This window comes from Neomonachus schauinslandi, chromosome 13, assembly GCF_002201575.2.
Source record: "Neomonachus schauinslandi chromosome 13, ASM220157v2, whole genome shotgun sequence".
Classification (NCBI taxonomy): Eukaryota; Metazoa; Chordata; class Mammalia; order Carnivora; family Phocidae; genus Neomonachus; species Neomonachus schauinslandi.
Window position 1 is genome coordinate 70,166,563 of NC_058415.1, and position 21,687 is coordinate 70,188,249.

General features: G+C 47.7%; 1 protein-coding gene across 1 annotated transcript in view; it reads right to left on the reverse strand.

Moving 5' to 3' along the window:
• Positions 1 to 6,403: 6,403 nt before the first annotated feature.
• EPB41L4B (erythrocyte membrane protein band 4.1 like 4B) overlaps positions 6,404 to 21,687 on the reverse strand; it is a 152,229-nt gene continuing 136,945 nt past the window's right edge. Inside the window, exons 24-28 of the mRNA XM_044920420.1 lie at positions 19,963 to 20,040; positions 13,617 to 13,733; positions 11,125 to 11,193; positions 7,968 to 8,113; positions 6,404 to 6,473 (exon numbers count right to left, since the gene is read on the reverse strand). Coding sequence (XP_044776355.1) covers positions 6,404 to 6,473; positions 7,968 to 8,113; positions 11,125 to 11,193; positions 13,617 to 13,733; positions 19,963 to 20,040 — 480 coding nt within the window. The remainder of the gene's footprint in view (positions 6,474 to 7,967; positions 8,114 to 11,124; positions 11,194 to 13,616; positions 13,734 to 19,962; positions 20,041 to 21,687) is intronic.

The following is a 21,687-nucleotide window of genomic DNA, read 5'->3' on the forward strand; positions in this document are numbered from 1 at the left end:
CCGGCGCGACGCCTACCCTTCCTCCTAGCATCCTCGTGTCCCTGCTCCGACTCTCTTCTAGCGGCTTCCCTTCCTCCGGCCTTTCTTCCAGTCTCCCCATCCTCTGCCTCCCTCCACGAGTCTCCCCCCACACACAGATTTGGCCCTTCTGGCCCCTTGCTTCTGTGTGGTCCGCGGACCTGCAGCACGGCATCCCCAGAAAGCTCGCTGGCATCACCAATCCCAGGCCTCACTGCAGACCCTTGAATCAGGATATGCATTTTACCAACATCCCCAGGAGACCACAGTGCACATCCAAATTTAAGAAGTGCTCCCTGGAGGGTGTACCTTGGACACACCTTGCCAGAATTGCTGCCTCTCCCATTATTTTGTTCCAGCACTTTTTGCTTTATATAAAGCTATATCCGTTATTTCTTGGGGCATCACAGAAGTAAGTTGAAATAGCAGGATCCCCACTCTCCAGAGAGGTAAACTGAGATGCTTAGAGCCAGAGCGGAAACTAGAACCCAGCTCTTGGGCTAGATTCAGTCCTTCCTCCCGGACTTTTGAACTGTGTCATCAATAGAGACTGCTAGTGCCCTCGCATAACCTAACCCCTTCAAAACTAGGCAGCTGGTTTACCCTGTTTCCTGGCAGCAGGCCGCACAGACCTTGGCAGGACCACACCATGCTTGATGACCGCCCCAAATTCTTCATTTTCTCAAACCCATTCCTGCTGCTTGCAATTCACTGTCGCTTGTTTACTCAGCCATTTATCCCCACCACACACTTAGAATATGCTAGGTCCTGGAGTTCTTTTGATGATTTTGGAGTGATAACTGCTAAACTGTTTTCTGTTAGAAAACATGGACAATTCCTTTCACGCTGACATTGCAGAGCCAGTGTTTTAGCCTGCTTTTTCTATTTCTTTTTATTAAATTGCATAAACAAAGAAAATTATTATGGAGGCAGAAGAGCAAAGAGGTTCCAAAAATGGCCCAGACTCTGTGGAGTGACGTATGAGTAACCTCTGTGAAGGCAAGGAAGGTTAGGTGAGATGACAGAGGTGAGGCTCAATAGGGTTTGATGCGATAAATGGCGTGAATGAATATACATAAGATTATGAAATACAAATATTCAAAAAAGAAACTAGTGATCTCAATCTCTTTTGAACCACGGGAGATGGGGTTGAAATAGTAAAAAGTGCTATGTGACCCAGAGGTCAGGTGTTTGCCTTTGTGTATCAGGTGACACTGATGGTGAATTGTCCAGCTGAAGTTTAAACATGTTTATTTAGCCTGACAGGTGAATCAGATGTAATTCATGAAAAGCTTGGGCCTCACTAGGTTTCCCGATACACCAGTTCTTACAAGAAGTAGATCCGATTTATTGTTTGAAAAAAGATGAACTGTAATTACTGAAGAAAATCAAAACAGATTTCTTCCCCCCAAAAATAGCTTTGCAATGTGTAACATTTTAAAATATAAAAAAGCCAACTGAAAAATCTAACATGTAATTCTTTAAAAAGAAAAAAAGTAAGAAAAACTCATTCTTAAAAATTGCAGTTCCTTTCTTTTCTTTTTGTTCCTGTTCACCAGGAAAGATATGGTAAGTTATAAATGGACCGACATTTAGCAAAAATCAATCGATCAATAAAGCAAGCATTAGGCTTCTGATTTCAATACGGAGTCTCTGGTTTTAGAATCTAAGCTGTTATCTTTCACTTTCTTTTTTTATTCCCTTCATTTTAATTACGATAATTAACAGTGATGGTGCCAGAAAGAAGGCCAGTGGAAACCAGGTCATTCTTGCAGTAAATTGGCCTGATAAAACCATGTGGGCTTTTTTTTTTTTTTAAGGGATGTTGGAGGGTGGTGTTGGAAGCGGGTTTGCAACCATAGCCTAAAATGAGGCTTGCAGGTAACCTGTAGATTTCAACTATTCAGAACCTGGGGTTCATGCACTCAAAGGGGACCACAGATGGGCTTCCAGGGTGGTGTGAGGACCTTATGAAAGTGCTGGAACATTTGATGAATGGGTTTTTTTCTAGGGAGAATCCCCATAGTTGTCATCAGTCACTCAGTCTGCATGCCTCATGAGGGCCTTGGAAACTACTCTGCTTCTCAACTCCCTGCTGACTTGGCTCTTCCTTTCACGAGGTTCTCTCACATTCACTTAAATTACCTTTGGCGACTTTCTTATTTTCTTTGTGTTTTTTTTTTTCTTTTTAGATTTTTTTTTTTAAGTAATCTCTACATCCAACGTGGCGCTTGAACTCACAATCCCAAGATCAAGAGTCGCATGCTCCACCAACTGAGCCAGCCAGGTGCCCCTCTTTGTGTTTTCTTGTAAGATTTGAGCCCTGGAGGGAGACCTGTTCCCACTCTCAGGACATACTCCCCTCTGTTACATCCCAGGTTTTGCAGAGACTCTCTGCTCCCCAGTGGTGTGAATTCACTGAGCAGCCGATCAATACTGTGGTTTTCTCCATAGTGCACATTTTCTGGGGAAGCACTTTCCCTGAACATTCAGGGACTGCTGGCTGAACAAGAGCCGGCTATTCAAACAAGAACTTGGAGATGCACCTGAGTTTAATTTCATTTTCATTTTTTAAAGACAGCACTTTTACTTTCTCTTCTCATCAAAACCATTTCTCTAAGATAACTTTTTTTCTGTTATAAAAACTCCCCCAAATCAGTGCTATATTACAGTATCTAACCAGTAACAGACTTACCCATTCTTCTGACTGCCTGGTATATGTGATTTCTTTCTTTCTTTATTTTTACTTTTGGTTGCCATATGACCCCGCTATATTCCAATCTGTTATATACCCAAGAGAGTTGAAAACATATGTTCATACAAAAACTTGTACATGAATATTTATATTATTCATAATAGCCAAAAAGTGAAAGCAACCCAAATGTCTATCAACTGATGAACAGATAAACAAAATGTGGTATAGCCATACATTGGTGTATATTATTCACCCATTAAAGCAATGAAGTACTGATACATGCTACAACATGGAGGAGCCTTGAAAACATTGTGGTAAGTGAAAGAAGCCAGTCACCAAGGACCACATATTGTATGATTCCATTTATAAAATGTCCAGAATAGGCAAATCCATAGACAGAAATCCATAGACAGAAAGTAAATCAGTGGTTGCTAGGAGGTAGGAAGAGGGGAGAAGTTGTAGTGACTGTAGATGAGGAGTTTCTTTTTGTAACGATGGAGATGTTCTGGAATTAGAGAGTGGTGATGTTTGCATACCATTGGGAACATACCAAAAAAAAAAAAAAAAAAAACCCGCCAAACTGCACACTTTAAAATGGTTGAAATGGTGAATTTCAAATTTTGAAAAAAACTGAGGTGGTGAAAGAAAGATAAAGATCTCAGAATATTCCTGTGATATTTTGGGAATACAAAATTTGGGGTGCATTCAGATGGGATCTTCTGAATGCTTTAGGACCTAGTTTTTAAATTCTTCAAACATAAGGATCTTCTCTGCAGTCTGCGATCCACAAACTGTGAATTGCAGGACTCCCAGGCCCCCTGTAATACCCACCTCATGCCCACCAGGAGTCTGTGGTCCACAGTTCGGAGCCCTTGTTCTGGCAAGATTATGTCAATAAGCAGACTCCCCCGACTCTCCCCCAGACATAAGGTATGTGTTGTGTGACCGTACGGTGCTGTTGTTCTGTGTTAAGTATATAAAAAAGGTAAACCAATTCTATCAATTTATTTTTGTCCCTATGAATCCACCCAACACGATGTCATCTCCTCAGCTCACCATGTCGGGCACCCGTCATACATTTAAGTAGGCAAATAACCAGGACAACTGCTGAAACAATGGAATCCTCTTGATTTTACTGGTTAGAGCTGAGCTGCCAAAGGTACTGGGTTTTCATATACAGTAACAGCCAACTTGTCGGGATCAGACTTCCAGCGACATCAACTTCTGAACATCTCTGAACCCAGGGGGATGTGGGGAAAAAAGCAGGAGGCTCAGAGCCTCCCGAAAACAGCGTACCCAAAGCCCATGCACCCCTCCTCAGAAGCAAAGCACACCTGACACATAGGTCATACTTGGTTCCCTGGCTTCTCCAAGAAAACTTCCTTCTGCCCCGGAGGTTTCCATCAGAGAGCAGGAGGTGAAGAGCAGAAGACTCAGAAAGCAGGTTAGGAGGAGGGTGCTGGATTGGCAAGAGGTTACAACCCCAGACACAGATAGCTCCCCCACCTTGTACAGGAACACATTTTGGATTGTGTGCACGAGATAAAGAACAGGTAAAGCTATTTTAAAAGTATAGCCAGGGGTCATATAGTATGGGAGTAAAAAGTCCCAAACACCACAAATGCCCCAGATGGCTTCAGTAATAGAGCAGGAAGCAGTAAAATTCATCAGTGAGAACAGCACAATAGTCTGTGAAAGGCAAAGCCAAGCCCTATGTATTTTGATAGCTCCTGATGACATCACCGCACCACACTAAAGTACAAAAGGGGCTGATGTTTATAATGATGACCATGACTCATCAAGAAAAGGTTAAATACTCTCCAGTACACTGTTTACTAAGGCAGGGAAGTGCGTAATGCATTTTAGAAAGATTTCCCTCAAAAAAATATTAAAATTTTAAAGATTCAGCACTTAAAGGGTTAATCCTCCGTTATCCGAATATTTACTTACATACCTCATTTTACAACAATGCTAGTAAATGAGGCATTACATTTTTTTTATAATCATTAGTATCAAATTATTGGCACCATTCAGTTTTAAGGATAGGGACAGGAGAGCAAACTATACAATACAACATAAAAATACAGTTCTGATACAAATATACGAGATCAATTCCACTTAACAAGTGGTCATAAGAAATGGATGGACATTCTACGTACAAGGAAATACAGCTAGTAAATCATCACATGGAAAAGTGCTCAGCCTTGCTAGCAATTAATGAAATAAAACAACCTTTCAAGAACAACTATACACACCTATTAAACTAGCAAAAATAAATTAAAATGGCAAAACCCAATACTGGCAGAACTACTGGTACGTAGAAATGCTTATACATTGCTGGTGGCATCATAAATTGTAGAGGGATTCAAGCATTCAGAGGGAATAGAGGAATTGAACTAATGACCTGTAAGGTCCTTCCAACCCAGAGACTGGATCTTTCTAGAAAGCAATCTGGCAATATGAAACAAGAGCTATAAAATATTTCATGCTCTTTGACCTTGTAATCCCTCTTTGGAGATATTCCCAAGGGAAGAATCCAAAGGAAGGAGAATTTTTTTTACAAAGACATTCATAGCAGCACTATTTCTAAGAGTGAAAAATTGGATATAACTCAAATACCTAATAATAGGGAGAAGTGAGGTTAACCATGTTACATGGATATACAGACATTTAAATTGGTGAGAGCAGGATCTGTGTTGGAAAGGGAAGATATGTGTGAGGTGGAGAAGTACAACCAAAGAGTATGTACACACTGATCACAGCTATGAAAAAATGTGTGCATATTCATTGAGAGCTCGGGTAACAATTTAGAGGGCTAGTCTGTGCTGAGGCAGTGCCTTTATTCCTGCAAAGTTGTGTAAGTGCATAATAAAAATTTAAAAACACATTTCTTGAAACTATATAAAAAGAGAACAAAGTGTCATCTGGTCAAGGTTCTATCAACAGGACAAGAATTAATCAACTTTAGAAATAATTTTCCTTTATGGAACACCCAAATGAATCTTGATATTGAATCATTTTATCCTCGTAAGGATTTTTAGACAATTGAAGCTATAATTTCCTACTTCGGGTTCAGTGAAAAATTCTGTTTATCCCAAATAATATCATATCCAATGAATCCACAATTTAAATTGTATTTCAGATTTCGCTGAAGGACTTCAATCCTTTCTTGTGTTACTTCACCGATTCATGTCTGAATAAAAATGAGTGTTAAGGACTTTATAAGATCTGTATAATTACCAGTGTCAATGAAAAAACCAGCAGTAAAGAATTATTCTCTCATTAAAAATGACTCTTTAACAAACAGTCGAAGGTTGGTGCAAGTTTCAATCATACAAAATCATGGTTGAGACTGATAGCAAAGGATTCCGTGCCATATTAACCCCTGTGGTTATTAATATAGACACACAGGTAGTACTAAAAAGGGAATCCCATTTCCCCATCTTTCCTCTCCTAGGCTTCCCACATCCCACCCCAACTATACTGAGTAGCAGAAAAACTCTAATACTCAGGAGACAGAAAATAACTTCTCCCATAAAAGTCAAGCCAGAAGTTGGCTTCAACCAACCACCGAGACCTGGGTGAACAGAGCACACATCTGTGTGTTGTGCCGGAGTGAGCACACAAAGCCCGAAGAAAGAAAACGGACAGAAGGCACCATGCCGTCCTCCAGGCAACAAGGGGAGAATTTCACAGTTCGGTCATCAACAGTCTTTTCATCATTTTCTCTCTCTCCAGTTCCTGCCGGAGCGTCTCTGCACTGAAGAAAAGCAGGTGACAAAATAATGAGATTCCACTAAAAAAATGACAAGAACGGTGTCATTCCCCCCCGCCCCCCACCCTGGGTCTTCTTTCCTGACCTTGGTTCTCGACTTTCCCTTTCAGGCTCCTTAAGGATCCCCGACATTTGCTAGCATTACAATGACCTGAAATTGTCTGGCTGCCTACTGGGTCCCCCCACCAGACTGAGAGTTCCTCAGGGCACTGCTCCCCAGAGGACTGACCATATAGGTCATTCATCTCTGAAGCCCCAGAGCCAAGCATAGGGACTGGTACATAGCTGTGTCTCAGTAAAGGTCTTCTGAATGAGCGGGAAGATGTCCAGGGGTTAGATTTCTTTTAATCATGCTCTAAATTGGTTTCAAATGCACTTTCTCCCAGAGTCCTCTCTTCCCCATATTTTATTTTATTTTTTAAAAAGATTTTACTTATTTATTTGAGAGACAGAGCACAAGCGGGGCGGGGGGGGGGGCGGCGTGGCAGAGGGAGAAGGAGAAGCAGACTCCCAGCTGAGCAGGGAGCCCGATGCGGGGCTCGATCCCAGGACCCTGGATCACGACCTGAGCCAAAGGCAGACGCTTAACCGCTTAACCAACTGAGCCACCCAGGTGCTCCTCCCCCATATTTGAATAAACAAACTGCATGAAATAAAATTGGCTGCTTTGAGGGGTTGCCTCTGACTTCTTGGCCCTCAGGCCCCATTGCCTAACTATGGGATCTCTCTCCATTGTTTATGTACATGCATGCATGCACACACACGTGAGTGCATGCACACACACACACACACACACACAAGAAGTATACATCTAAATCTAAAGCACAATACAAGTTTTTAAATAATCTCATACAGGGTAGAAATCTGTTTCTACTGTGACCAACAAGTAAAATCTGGCCCCAACCTCCAACCTCATGGGGCTCTTGCCCTGTCATTCATTCCACTCTGGCTACACTAGCCCTCTTACTCCTCCTTAACCATTCCCAGCATGCTCCATCTCAGAGGTCTTACCACTGGCTCTTCCTGAGTATACCCCTTCCCCAAATACCTGCAGCCTGCTCCCTCCCCACCTCAGGTCTCTGCTTACAAGCCACCTCAATGAGGCCATCCCAGCATGCCCTATACCCTTCTTGGTTTCATTTTGCTCCCTAGCTTGTCACCGTCTCTCTCTCTCTCTTCCTCGTTCTCTCTCCCTTCTCTCTCACACACACAGACACACACACATTTATTTAATGTCTGTCTCCTCTCCCCCAACACTAAATTGTAAACTCCATAAAGGTAGGATTTCTGTTTTATTTACTGTATATCCCTAGGGCCTAGAATACTCTCTAGGCTTTGTTAGACACTTCAATAAATATGTACAGAATAAATGAATGAGAGAATAAATAGGAGGCATATACATGTCACAGACACAATGAAACTGGAGCCTGTTTTCCCTGTCACCACAGTCCCCTGCCTGTACCTGCTGCCCTCACTCACCTGGCTGCCAGAGAAACAGGTTTCCGAGTGGTGTAGATGGTCTGCACTGTGGAGATGGTCTCTGTCAAAGGCCTCAGGGTCACTGCTGGAATCAGTGGGGAAGACTGGCCAGGACAGCATGGCAATTTACTGTCTCTAAAGTCCGCCTGGAGAGGAAACAGAAAAGAGGAAATCAATCTCAACTGGGGTTCCATTTTCACACTGTCAGGGACTCCCTAAGCCTTACCATACAGTTCCTGTTATTTTTTAATAATAGCTTAAATCAATTACCACTTATTAAATGATTTTATTTTGTGCCAGGCACTATGCTAAGCACTTTACATATATCACCTCTTGACAATCCTTAAGGTAGAGGTCATATTTCATCACGTTCGACACCATCCATTATAAGAGCCACCATTTTTGCATGTGCCACAGAGAAAGAAAAATGTGGCCGTTCAAACTTTGTCACACCCACTCAGGTAATGAATGTTCTGATTTCAGAGATTTATTTTTTTTTTTTAATTTTTAAAAAAGATTTTATTTATTTATTTGACAGAGAGAGAGAGAGTGAGCACAAGTAGGCGGAGTGGTAGGCAGAGGGAGAGAGAGAGAAGCAGGCTCCCCGCTGAGCAAGGAGCCTGATGTGGGGCTCGATCCCAGGACCCTGGGATCATGACCTGAGCCGGAGGCAGATGCTTAATGGACTGAGCCACCCAGGCGCCCCTGATTTCAGAGATGGGAAAGGTGAAAAAAATGCATCTCTTAGAGCTGATTTTATGAAAAAGAAAAGTAGGGCTCAGAGAGGTTAAGTAATTTTGCCAAGGTCATACAGTAAGTGTTAAGAACCAGTATTTAGGACCAGGATTAGCTGACCCCATACTTGGCGTTTTTCACCACTATCTCAGTGCTTCCCAAAGTACGGTCCCCAGGTCCGTATTATCTTGAAACTTGGTAAAATTACTGCCCTCGAGCCACTCTTGCCCAGTTCTTAAAAGTCCCAGTGTGGTTTCTGACATTGGCTTCCCGCTCCATCTTGGCCCCCAGCTTTTCAGGAAGGGCTTCCCTGGGTGTCTCACAGCACAGCCAAGCCTGGGCAGGAGGCCAGAGGGCCTGCCATGGACCAGCTGAGGGAAGTGGAACCAGAGCTCCCAGCTGGGGAGCCGTGCCCTGGGAAACTGCAGGGGCAGGATGAAGGCAGGGGAGTAGCATTTAACAGCCTGGCCCAGCCCCTGTGTCTCTGCCTTCTGGGTCTCTTCCAAGGCAGGTGCTAGAAGCAGCTCATGACCTTAGAAATGCATTATTCTAGGAACCTGCTTTGCGCCTCTGCCTGGACTGCTGGACACCTTCCTACCTCTGTTCAACCTCTGAAAGCTGCACCAGCCGCTGCTCGCTCCCTCTCTGTCCGTGTGGCTAAAGCCGCCTCAGGTAGTGACCATCATCCAGCTCACAAGATTGCACTTTTGGTTACCCCTAGGCCCCCCACAGCCCACCTCACAGATCCTCCAGACTGGCCAGGAAGCCTCCGGAAGGAGCCTCGGGGATCACTCAGTTCTAGGAATTACAAACTCTGATCCCTAGGAGGAGGAGAGGGTGAGGGGAAAGAGGAGGTGACCCCAGACTCCCCACTTCTGCTCCCTGCAGCCACTCAAACAGTGAGTTATGCAGAAGCCTTCATTGAAAGGAAAGACTTGCAGCTGAAAGAAGCCTGAACATCATCGAACTCGCCCATTTTGCAGATGAGGAAACTACAGCATTTAAATGTTTAATATTTAGACAATTTGCAGAGCTTCAATCGGCTGCCCGGTACACAAAGGGAGGTGGGGACATGAAGCGAGTTGTCATGACTCCCTGCTCTCATTAATTACACCCCCTGACTCTCTGGCCTTGAGAAACAACCACCATACTTGACACTTCTGGGACATTCTGTGGTTGGTCAAGTTCTGCCAACTTCTTGATCCCTTTTGATCCTTGCCTTAACCGGATACAAGGCGGATATTCATGTTACTATTTCCACTCAAATAAGAGGAGACTGGCACCAGGACTGGCGAAGTGACTACCTAAGATCACACCATCATCAAGATATACATCCAACCCCAAAGAATTGGAGACAGGAACTCAAACAAATACATGTACACACATGTTCACGGCGGCATTTTTCACAACAGCCAAAAGGTAGAAACAACCCAAAGACCCACCAGTGAATGAACAGATCGACAAACTGGGGTACACATATGCAATGGAATATTATTCCACATAAAAAGAATGAAGTACTGATATATCCTACCACGTACATGAGCCTCAAAAACATGATACTCAGTGAAAGAAGACAGACAGGCACAAAAGGTCATATATTCTATGATTCCACTTATCTGAAATATTCACACTAGGGAAATCCACAGAGACAGAAGGCAGATTCGTGGGTGCCAGGGGCTGGGGGGGGGGGGGAATAAGGAGTGACTGCTTCATGGGAACGAGGTTTCCTTTGTGGGTGATAAAAATGTTTTGGAACTAGAGATAGTAGTTGCATGACTAAATTTAGTGTCACTTTAGAACGATTCATTTTATCTCTCGTGATGCTCACCTCAATAAAATAAAGTCACGAAAAGATGCAGGCCCCAAACCCTAACTCCTTCCCAACCTCACAGAGTTCATATGATTAAAAAAAGCCACCGAGGCACCAGCGTGGCTCCGTCAGATGAGTGTCTGACTCTTGATGCCGACTTAGGTCATGATCTTGGGGTCCTGGGATCGAGCTCTGTGTCGGGCACGGGGTTCAGGGGAGAGTCTGCTTGAGATTCTGCCTCTCCCCCCACCTCTAGCTCTCACTGTCTCTCAAAGTAAATAAATCTTTTTAAAAAGATTTTCTTCATTTATTTGAGAGAGAGAGAGAGCGCACACGAGCCGGTGTGGGAAGGAAGAGGGAGAGGGAGAAGCAGGCTCTCTGCTGAGCAGGGAGCCCAATGCAGGACTCGATCCCAGGACCCTGGGATCATGACCTGAGCTGAAGGCAGACGCTTAACCGAATGAGCCACCCAGGAGCCCCTCAAAATAAATAAATCTTTAAAAAAAAAAAAAAAGAAGCTGCTGACATTGCCGTCTCTGGCATGCCACAGAAAAGCATGCCACATGGGGAACAACATTTTAAAACACAGACCTGTTTTCTGAATCTACTTACGGTGAACTGTGGCCCTGAATTGAAAGCATCAGGAAATGGGGTCACTGGATCAACCGGGAATGTTTTTATCTTCAAAAAAGAGAAAGACAAGAGGGTTACTTTCAGATTGGAAAACAAAGGTTTGAGATCTTTGGCAGTGCACTTTTAAAACCAAACTGAAGGGTTCAGGGGAATAGGGGCAGAGCCCTCACTGTCTGTATAGGGAAACGTGCAGAAGGTCCCTGAGGCCTCTTGGCCAGTGGTCATACCTGTGCCAATCCTTGTGCCGTAGGGCCGGGACCCTGCAGGGATGACCGGCAGCAGTCCCGTGTTTGTAGGGCACCCCGTGCTTACCTGGCCCTGGAACTCCTTTCCCCGGAGGCTGTGTGGGCCTCCTAGGCATGCTGGGCCCTATGCATGGCCTGATCCACACAAGGCCATGATCAGGGTGTGTAATGAGGCAGGCCAGAGCTGCCTGGGTGACCACTGCTGGGGGGCATGGACTAGAGGCTGCTGACAGCCCACATCCTGGGACACAGTCTATGACGGTGGACAGAGTACCAGGAGGCTCGCACTAATTCAGCCAGAAAGCGTTTCCTGTCTATTCCCTTTAGTTGTTGGACTCCCTGTAAGTCGTGGGACACGGGGGCAAACCTTGGGCAAGCCCCTGTAAGCATGTGAGAATCCTGCCACCGTGGCCTTGGGGATACAAGGCACTGTGATCAGAAGTGTCCCGTGCCGTGGGTGGCTGCAGTATAGGGCTGGTCTGAAGCAGGGGGGGTGAATGGCCTGATCAGATCTGGGGGGGGGGGCGCGAAAGGAGCCTCGGCTTGCACTCCTTTCTCTTTGGTCATTTTGTCTTTGGCCCCCGGAGGCCTTGGGGAATGTGGAGTATGCTTATGTCTTTATACCAGCCTGGAGGACTGCCAGCAGGCCCGGGGGCCTAAGGACTCTGGTACTGGCTTTGCCTGCCCCCCCCCCCCCCCACCCCCCACCCAGGGCACGGAAACTGCCCGCCCGGGGAATGCACGCTCTGCCACGAGAGGGCGGCAGCCTGGACACGGAGGCCACCGCTGCCCAGGCCGCGGCTCCTGTCTCTCCCAGGGGCTTGTCTGTGGACCCTGGGGTAGTTATTTGACGCTCTTGAGTCACTCCCATGGAGGTTAAGGTAGGGGTGAGCAAGAGCACATCAGAACAGACTCAGATCCACTGAGGCTTTTCTGAATGGGTGGAGTAGTTCTCAACCAACCTGAGAATGACCTTGTGTCTGCAATGTGCACGGAGATGCCCAGTCCACACCTGCTCCCCTTCCCCAAGCTCTCTTTGGCCCCTTTAAACATCTCAGAATTCCCAGAATGGGCCCCCAACTGCCTTAAGACTCAGGTGCCAGCTCAGATCGCTGAGCCCTGGGAGCAGTGCCGGCTACAGAGCGAGAGGACCCAGGGGAAGCCCACGGTGCCTTCTCCTTCCATGGCCTGGTGGTTCAGCGTGTGGGCCGACACCAAGAGCAAAGTGAAAAGTCACATTCAGGTAAGACTCTCAGACCATCGTGAAGTAAAAGGGAAAAGAGGTTTATTATTGCTATTAAAGAAATGTGAACACTGGCAGCTTCCACGAATGATCCTGTATCTTCTCTAAATAAGACAAAAATCTCTCCCAACAGTTACACTCTGTGCTGCTCGGCTGTGACAAAGCACATTCACTCTTCCGCTGTGCTGTCCCCTGGTATAACCACTTTAGAGAGGGAGTAAGGCGAAAGTCACAATATTGAACCCAGCAGGGTCTAGCCTAAGAAAATAAAATACCTGCCACCAAAGCTATCTGTGTCCCCTTGAACAGTGACACACTGGGAACCAAGCCCGCGTCCTGCCGGAAGAACGTGTTAGGTAAATGGGAGACCACGCACTGGATGGGGGGTTAACAGTCATATGCAATGCGGTCACAAGAACAAGAGAGAAACAATCCAACACTAAGTGAAAAGGGAAAAACAGGAGACGATATGGATACTATGATTTCACTTTGTAAAATTATGAATGAATACAAATAAGTATTAGAAGGAAACACGCAAAAATGAAAAAACATTGTGCTAGTTTGGGATTATGGGTGATTCTTTTCAGGCTGTTGTGTAACACACATCCTGTTATCTTGAAACATAGCAGGAAAAGACAAGGGAAAACAGTTGTTATTTTCAATAGAAATGCAACTAAGATTTTTGTTGTTGTTGTTGTTGTTGTTGCTGTTTTTTTTTACCATCTGGGAAAAGCATCTATGCTCATCAAAGCTTTAGGAAAACAAACTCTTCCTGGTTCCTGAGACCTAGAGACACAGGGCAGGACAGCAGACTGTGTGTCCTCATTTGGCCAAACTATGTATCCATCCTAGAGTCAGAGCACCTGTCAGCCAGGCCTTTCCAGAAGGTCTAGTGCTCCTGCACACCAGCGGGGTGACCGCCTGGTGGCTCCTGCCCGCCTCACCTCTCCTGGCCAGGCCCCTCTCCCTGCCAGGGTACCTACCAGCCTCGTTTTGATTGGAGGATGCATGCAAACTCCAGTGGTCTCTTCCTTCATGGGGGGAGAGAGTGGAGGAGAACAGCGAGAGTGGGCACAGTGGGGGGCGCTGGCGGGCTCTGCCTGCTCACGAGGAGAGGAGAGAAGGGGAGGAGGCAGAGGAGAGAGGGGGAGGAGGCAGAGGAGAGAAGGGAGGGGAAGAGAGAAAGATAGCACAGTGCAAGAAGGATCTGTCAACTCCAGACTGCTCTGGAGCCAGCCTCGCCCGAGCCTGCTTCTAGCCTCTGGGCAGCTGGCTTCTAGGCCCCCCTTCCCCCTCCTCTCCCCACCTTCTCTCCTCCTCTCTGGCTCTCATCTGTCTTCTTCACTATCTGAGCAGAACAACCCGTGGAAACCCCATTCCCGGGGTTGGCAGGCAGGGGCCATCTCCTGGGCCGACTGCTCGGGCCTGGTAGCAGCTTCCTGAAGCCTTGCCCAGGCCACGCCAGAAAGAGAGCTGTGATGAATGAGTGATGCCGGCCATGGGGGCGATATGAGGAGTGGCCACACCCTTGAGCGTGCTGGCCTTCCACGCCTGGTGGCCTCCTGCACTCTGCTAAATAAGGGTCCCCCCCATCAGGGTGTATCGGTCAGCTGATGTCTAACAGAGTGCTCCAGGAAAAGACATACCTCAGCAAGGAGGAACATGGACTTTCAGATTTAATCTCCCAGGGCTTTTTGTGTTCAGAAAACATACTGGCTCTGCCCCCCACCCCCCCGCCCCCCAACCCCCGGCCCAGGCCATGACACCTCGGGTCGCCGCCGAGGTACCCTGTTGCTTTAGCTGGAAGATATCAAGCATTGTGAGAAATTGCCATATCGCTCGGGGTATTGGGTTCCCCACCGCAGCCCTAAAGAGTGCCATGCACCAGCAGAGTTCTGGCAGCTTGTACTGGTGAGGATGAGGATGGTGAAGAGAGAAGGCCCTGAGGCTAGGAGAGGGGGCCACTGACAGGGTTAGTGTGGGTTGCCAGGAGAGACCATTCACTCCAGACGGTAAATACACGCATCTTTTTTAGTTCAGGAGAGCTTCCTTAAGTAGTTGGTAACATCCTGCCATAACGAAGGAAGTACAGCCTCTGGGGAAGTTTTTACAACTCGATCAAGAACATTGCAGGCGCCTTTTCTGTCTCCAAATTGATCTGATGCCGACCTCTTTACAATTGTGCAGTCCTGGACCGTTTCCAAAGGGCTTTTACAACCAGAACCTCCAAGAGTCTTGGCGACCACCTTGCTTTCCTACTCTGATTTGGAGATGCTGAAAAATGGCCTCTGCAAAGTCTAAATCCGTGGTTCCTCATGTCGATTGGTTCTGCATCCATTCCTCAGAAACAGGTGAGTCCATATTAACCACCTACTGAGACTCCCTCCACTGCTCTCTCCTGTCCTCAGGGTGAATCCTACCCTCCACGAGATGGCATTCGAGACCTGACTGAAGTGGGCTCCAGCCTGTCTCACCCCCGCACCTCACTTCTCAACACTGCCCCAGCCAGAACCCAGGGACCCCAGGCCATGCAGCCTTAGCCTCTGCAGATAAGCGGGCACTCCTGTGTGCTTTTTGAAGAAAATAAAAGCTGGCGTGAATGACCGACAAACACGGACATACTGCCTAGATGCCAAAATGTGTTACCAGCTACTTGTGTCTTAGTTGAAGGTTAAGATGAATGACTTAAGGCTTTGCCTAGCATTGGACTTTTATGGTAAAGAAATGTTGATCCATCCCACAAGCATGTATGACCCTTCTAAATATGCATCTGTAAGTAAATGCACAGGAAACAAGATAACACGTGTAATAGGATACTATTCTGAAATACCATTTCATTTTTTTCTCCCGGCATTTCCTCTCCTCCTTGGCTTTTTTTCACATTCAGGCAGCTAGGTTCTTCTAAGCTACTTGGCTTTTGAGGTTTAAAAATCTGACTCCTTGGGGAACAGAAAGATTTTTGGCATAGACAAACGAAGATGGAAATGTGAAAGGCTTCTTCATCATCCAGACAAGAAAAGAGGTTACCAGTTTGTGGGCTGGAGAGAAAAGTCAGAGGGAAAGTGAGGAGGGGGTAGACATTAAGAAGTACTGAGCAGAGGGGCCCGTGGCCCTCCTCCCCGGCTGAGGCTAAGGCACAGGGATTAAAGAGCAGAGAGGGGCTAGTGTCCTTCTGCTCAGGTAGAGCTGGGGAGGTGGCAGGCCCCAGGGCAGAAAGAATGGCTGGGTGGTATGTCCAACAGATTGGGATTCTCATCCCCCCGCGGGACAGTGACTTCCACCCACCCAAAAGGGGCATGAGGGAAGCAGGCAGTGCCCCAGAGGTATCTGCAAACAGATGACATCACCAACTAAAGACACTTCCCTCCATTTTCCTGTGCCCTGGAGAAAATGAATGAATCCCCAGGAAGATGGAAGAGGCACCCTGATTTCACTTGGGATCAAGCTTCAGCCCTCCTGATAGAATGAGGTTCAAAAATAAAAACTAAGTTATTGAGATAGATGGAAAACCAGTTCTTCTGACACCCAAGCCAGGGCCTGTTTTTGCCCTGCACAACCTGAGTCTGGCCAGGCCAGCCTCCTCCCTGGCACATGAACTCTAGACTAACAGTCCCTGGCCCAGAACAGACCTGGGTCCTAAGTGCTTCTGCTCTGCAGCCGGGTGAGTGGTTCATGCAGTACGGGGATCGGGGATCGGATCGGGGAGGGACCAGCCCCAAAGAGAAAGCCTCAGGAACACAGAAGGTCTAGGTGTTTGCAGTGTGTGTCACCTGGGGAGGGAAGCTGGCACAACAGACCTGGAGCGCGGGACTTGATTGATGGGTCAACGTCCCCTCCTTCCACTCTGTTAACACCAACACCCCGTGCACAACCCAGACTCACCTTCCAAAAGAGGATACCAAAGGGACAGTGGGTGCTGTGGTCACTGGCTTGCCTTCTCCCCTCCCCACCCTTACGCCCCACCTCTTCCCTGGCCAGAAACTCCAGTCCGATTGGCAGGTCTGTGTTGCGGATTCTGGCCCCGGGCAAGCCACAAGCTGTGCAGGTTGTAGGGCTTCTATTGCTAAATTGAGCTACATAATAAAAGAGTTGGGGATGGGAGAAGAAAAGATATGGAAAGAGGAGGAAAAAGGGTTGCAAGAGCGACACTGGAAAGAATGTTTTTTGGAGAGTTTGAGGATGAAAATCCTTGGAGTCGTGCAGGGTGCAAGAGAATTAAGAAGGAAGCAACATGGGATTTGAGAAGTGTTACCAGGGAGGTGATAATTTAATCTTGAATGCTTTTTGAGAGATGCCAGTTAGAGACGGAGACATTATTCTTCTCAGTTGTTTGGACTATGCTGCTTTGAAAACCGCTCTACACAGAGACTGGATCATCAGGGTTGGAGTCACAACCCTGATGTTAGGTTAGGTTATACTAACGCTGATAATGCCTTGGTGGATCATCTGTTGAATCAAGGCAAGAGAATCTGGTCCCAACCCTCTCTGCTGTCCGTCTAGCTCTGGCCCAAGGGACCAGGGTGGTGCCATGGCTTTAGGAATCTCATCCAGCCCCAGAACCTAAATCCAATCTCTCCTCCACTGTCCTCTGGGGCAGAGACACCACACCCCCACCCTCTCCCCGACAAGAACAGAGAGGACCACTGCTTGTGTTTCTACGATGTTGGGCGGAGCAGATGGAGGAGATGGAGGGAGAGGACCAGACAGGAGAAGCAGGCTGCTGGAGTCCCCCTTCCTCTCAAGGACCCTTTGGCACTGGTGGAGACAAGACTCAAGTGAAAGGGTAAGGCCAGTGATGCCAAGAAAGGCCCAAGTGGAATGTGCTCTCATCACAATACCAGCCCTCCAGCATACCTTCTGTGTGAATGTGCGCTGTGGGCACGCACTCACACCTCAAATCCACACAAGACAAAGGATGCTTCATCCTGAGAACACGTATTCACTGCAGACTTCAGATCAGGGGACCTCTGGGTCCCTGGCAGATGCTGCTTCCTTTCTAATCTCAGACCATTAAGTTCAAAGAATAGATAAAGATGGGGCAATAAATCTACCAGCTGGATCTGCAACACAATGGTTTTTAAGGGAATCCCATCACTCCTGTCAGAGCTACGAAATATTTTTTTTGGCAAACTAATCCGAGTTTCTCAGATCTGCCAGAACCTTTAATAAATACTCAGTATTTTGCTCATGCTGTACCCTCTGCATAGAATGCTTTGGTCCATTTCCTCCATCTGGCAAACTCCTACTCATACTTCAAAACCCTAGCGCTATGAAGCCTTCTTTTTCTCAGTGACCCCAGATAGGGTTAGACACTGGGTCCCACAACAGTAGCACTTTCTATAGACTCTCGGATGGCATTAATGGCAGCATGCTTCAGCAGTCTGGAAGTTTCTCAAGAGCCTAACTCAGAGAGAGATCTTCCCCCACTGTCTTCTATTCCTGTCTGGCATGTTTTCTTCAGCGTGGGCCTGGGAACTTAGCTTTCTCCCCCTTCTTCCTTCATAGGCCCTCAGGTTGCAACCTAGGGGTTCTCAGGTCCCTTTGGGGTTTGCTGCCCTCCAGCTACTGATGTCCTCAGATTGCGGCCCTGGCTTCCAGCCCCCACACGTGGCCCTCCTAGGGTGTAAGGCCTCAGCTGGGATACTCAGTTGGGATACTGATGTAGCGCCAGGTCCAGGCTGCTTAACTTGCTGTCCCGTCCTCCACACTCCTTGTTCTGCTTTCTCAGTCTGGGGAGAGCTTTAAACCCAGCCCTCCTTCCAGGCATTGCTCTTCTCCAAAGTGGCAAGTTTCTGAAATCCAGATGCCAGATTCAGCCCAATCTGATGATGTAAAGGGCACCAGAGAAGAAGCTGGAACACTTGGGCTTGGAACAGCTCGGTCCCTGTGTGATTACCTCACTCTGGGACTCAGTTTCCTTATCTGTGCAAAAGGATGACGAGGGGATGAGAGAAGGCCCTGTTTCTGGGTTAGCCTATCTTGGCAATTTGTCTAACAAGCAGGCCATCAATAACTTGACTGCATTTTCTCCAACATGGGAAGAGAGTAACTCTGAAGGTTCCCGGAGGAGGCTGTCTCACCCACTGTCAGTTCTCAGCTGTTTATCCAAACGTGCTGACTCGAAGCTCTCAGACTGTACCAACTCTCGAGATGAGTACAACTGTATAAATCCCAAACGATCGCCTTGTACCAGCTGAAGCAGGGACAGTGATCATTCCTAAAGCCTAGACAGTACTTTGCCTCATTTGTCCCCTCTCAAAAGCCTTCTGGAAACCCTTCCTATCCACCACCTGCCCCTCCAGTGAGCCAGTCCTGAACGACTCCCACTTGTGGCTTCTCCCCGAGCATCTTCTACACGGCTCTGCTGTCGAGCCTGGCCCTTTATCAACCCGACTCCCCTCCAGCCTCTAGCTGCCCTGCCCGCTCCCACAGCCTCACACATGGCCAGGTATGCACTGAGCTCTCAGGAGGTACTTTGTGACTTGGTTCACATTTTGACTCACGCTCCATATTTGTGGACCATGATTTATGCTCAAGTACACTTGGGTGTCAGGCTGAGCCCAGCCAAAGGTACATCCAAGTCTGCCTGTGTCATCTAATACTATTCCTAATACCTCACACACATTTATGGTGCTTTAATATTCTTCAAGGGCTCTCTCTGTGTCACACGATCATTAGACCACTCTGAGGCAGATGTGGCAAACGATGGCATCTTTTATCCCATGACAAGGCTCCTAAGGAGGGGAGCAGAGACTGAAGCCAGGTCTGCCTTGCATGACTCCTGGGGTCCAGTGCTCTCTCTCTCCTGAAAGGGTTTCCCACCTGCAGGAGGACCACCCATGAGGACCACCACCATCCCTAAGGGGACACCTATAGGCAGAGGATGGAGGATGGCAGGGAGGCGCGAGGGGCCTGGAAAGCTGGGATGAAGCCTTGAGCCAGTGCTTCAGACCAGAGCACATTGTTGGAAGCGGCAGCAAAAGATGCCCCACGGGTGGGCATGCGGGGAGCAGCCCAGGAAGCCAGGAAGCCAAGACCCAAGCCCCGAGGAGCCCTCCTCGCTTGGGAAGCAGCAGACAGGCGGGGTGGGACCCCTGCAGCCGCCCTCAGGGGGGAAAGGGAGCACCGCCTCCCCGGAGGGCTCTGGGAGGTACAGGGACCCATGTGCCTGAACCCCCAAAGAAGGCTGATCCCTGAGCCTCCAGGCCGTGAGCAGGACAAGAGGAAGAGCCTTCCCAACGGCGATGCCCACCTCTGTCCATCCGTCCCACTGCCAAGATGTTTCTATGATCTGTGGCTTTTCTGGTTTTAGCAAAATGGGAAGTTTACCAGAGGAGTGGCTTCTGTGAAGTCCATCAGGAGATCACCTGGCTCCAAGGTAAAAGCACCTCCTCGGTTAGAGGGACTCTAGAAAGGCAGATAAAAATACTGCTGGTGAGTGACAGCTCCGGACGGACACGGGCATGTCACCGAAATCGCAGTTTCTTCCCTCCCCTCTCCCTCCCTTCTGTCACCGAGCCCATGACCGCTCCAGTACCCCATACGATTCACTTGCCCAGCAGTATACATGTTATAGAAGCCGAACCCCCAATGTCAATGGGCAGAAAGTGTGTAGGCTAGAGAAAACTGCCTCTTTAAAAGGTGCAAACAACTTCTTTTAAGAGCTCTGAGCACTCTTGGACTGGTCTTTTGTGGGGGGAAGTGCTTCAAAGAGTCCTTTGAATAGAAAGAGAGCAAAGCCCCCATCCTGGATCAAGAGGGTTAAGGCCGCAAGGAGCTAAACTCAGGAGCCCAGGGGGCGCCAGGCTGGCTCACTCAGCAGAGCACGCAATCCTTGATCTCAGGGTCATGAGTTCAAGCCCTATGTGTGTCACAGAGTTTACTTTAAAAACATTTTTTTAAAAACATCATCTGCATAATAATGAGGAAGATCTTCCTGGTGGGAGGGAGGTATCTCTGAAAGCCACGTTCAGTGTTTAGGAAAACATTTTTTTTTTTCCCCTCCTGCCCTGGGGTCTCAGCAGCATGGGAGGCCTAGAGGCCCTTTATGGGAAAAAAAATAAGCCCCATCAACTTGGCACAAGCTGGGCCCTAAGGAGAGAGATGGCCAGGAGAGGGAGCCCTGTGACCTCTGGTAGGATGCCACCCACATCCCCCACTGAAGTCTCCTTTGTTTCATACATTTTTTTTTTGCTTGGTTTTAACCATGGTGAAGAAAAGGTGATGAGAACCTGTGTCCGCACTTGGAACAAAGCAGTATGAGGGACTCTGCACAAGACAGGGGAACCCCGCTCAAGATACCAGGAGGTGATCGACAGGAAAGCAGGGAGCCTCAATCTGGGCCAGTCACTGGCTGAGGGTCCCTGGCCTGAGCAGGATCTCCTGTTGAGGACCACAAAGGGATTCCCAAAGATCCTGGGAAGGGAGCGGGTAAATGCCTGGCCATGGTCAAGCAGGATTTGGCCTGGCCCATTGTTATCTAGAGGGCCTACTATTGGAATCATGACCTGTTTGCCCAGATGTCCCCTCCACTGGACCTGATGCTGGCCCATAAGCTGGGCAGGGAAGCAGACCTTATTCCCATTTTTAGGCGAAGGAAGCAGGCTTGGAGAAACAAGGCCTGTGGAGTAACTGCTCGTTTCAAGCAGCCAAGCCATAAAGCATGTGGAGGGAGCAGCTGGGAACAGAGTCTGGGGTCTGGTCTTGCCTTCAGGACCCCCACCTCACACACCCACCATTCCTCAGTGGGGTCCACAGACCAGGCAGCCTTTGACTTGACATCTACTGGTAGAGCAAGGAGTTTGCTTGTATTTGGACCACTCGCTGGGTAGAATGACCACAGCTAAGGGTCACTCAGAGAAAACCAAGAGAAATGTCTTGAGTAAGGCCTTTATCACAGCCCATTTGCATAGCTAGCAATGTCCTGAAATTGCAAACTGACAAAATAGTATTTCCCATTTTCAAACTATTCATATGGACCATCCAATACAAGGAAGGGGATGGGGACACTTCTATGTTTTTACTCTTCCAAATTTTCCATCATGGGTGGAAAAA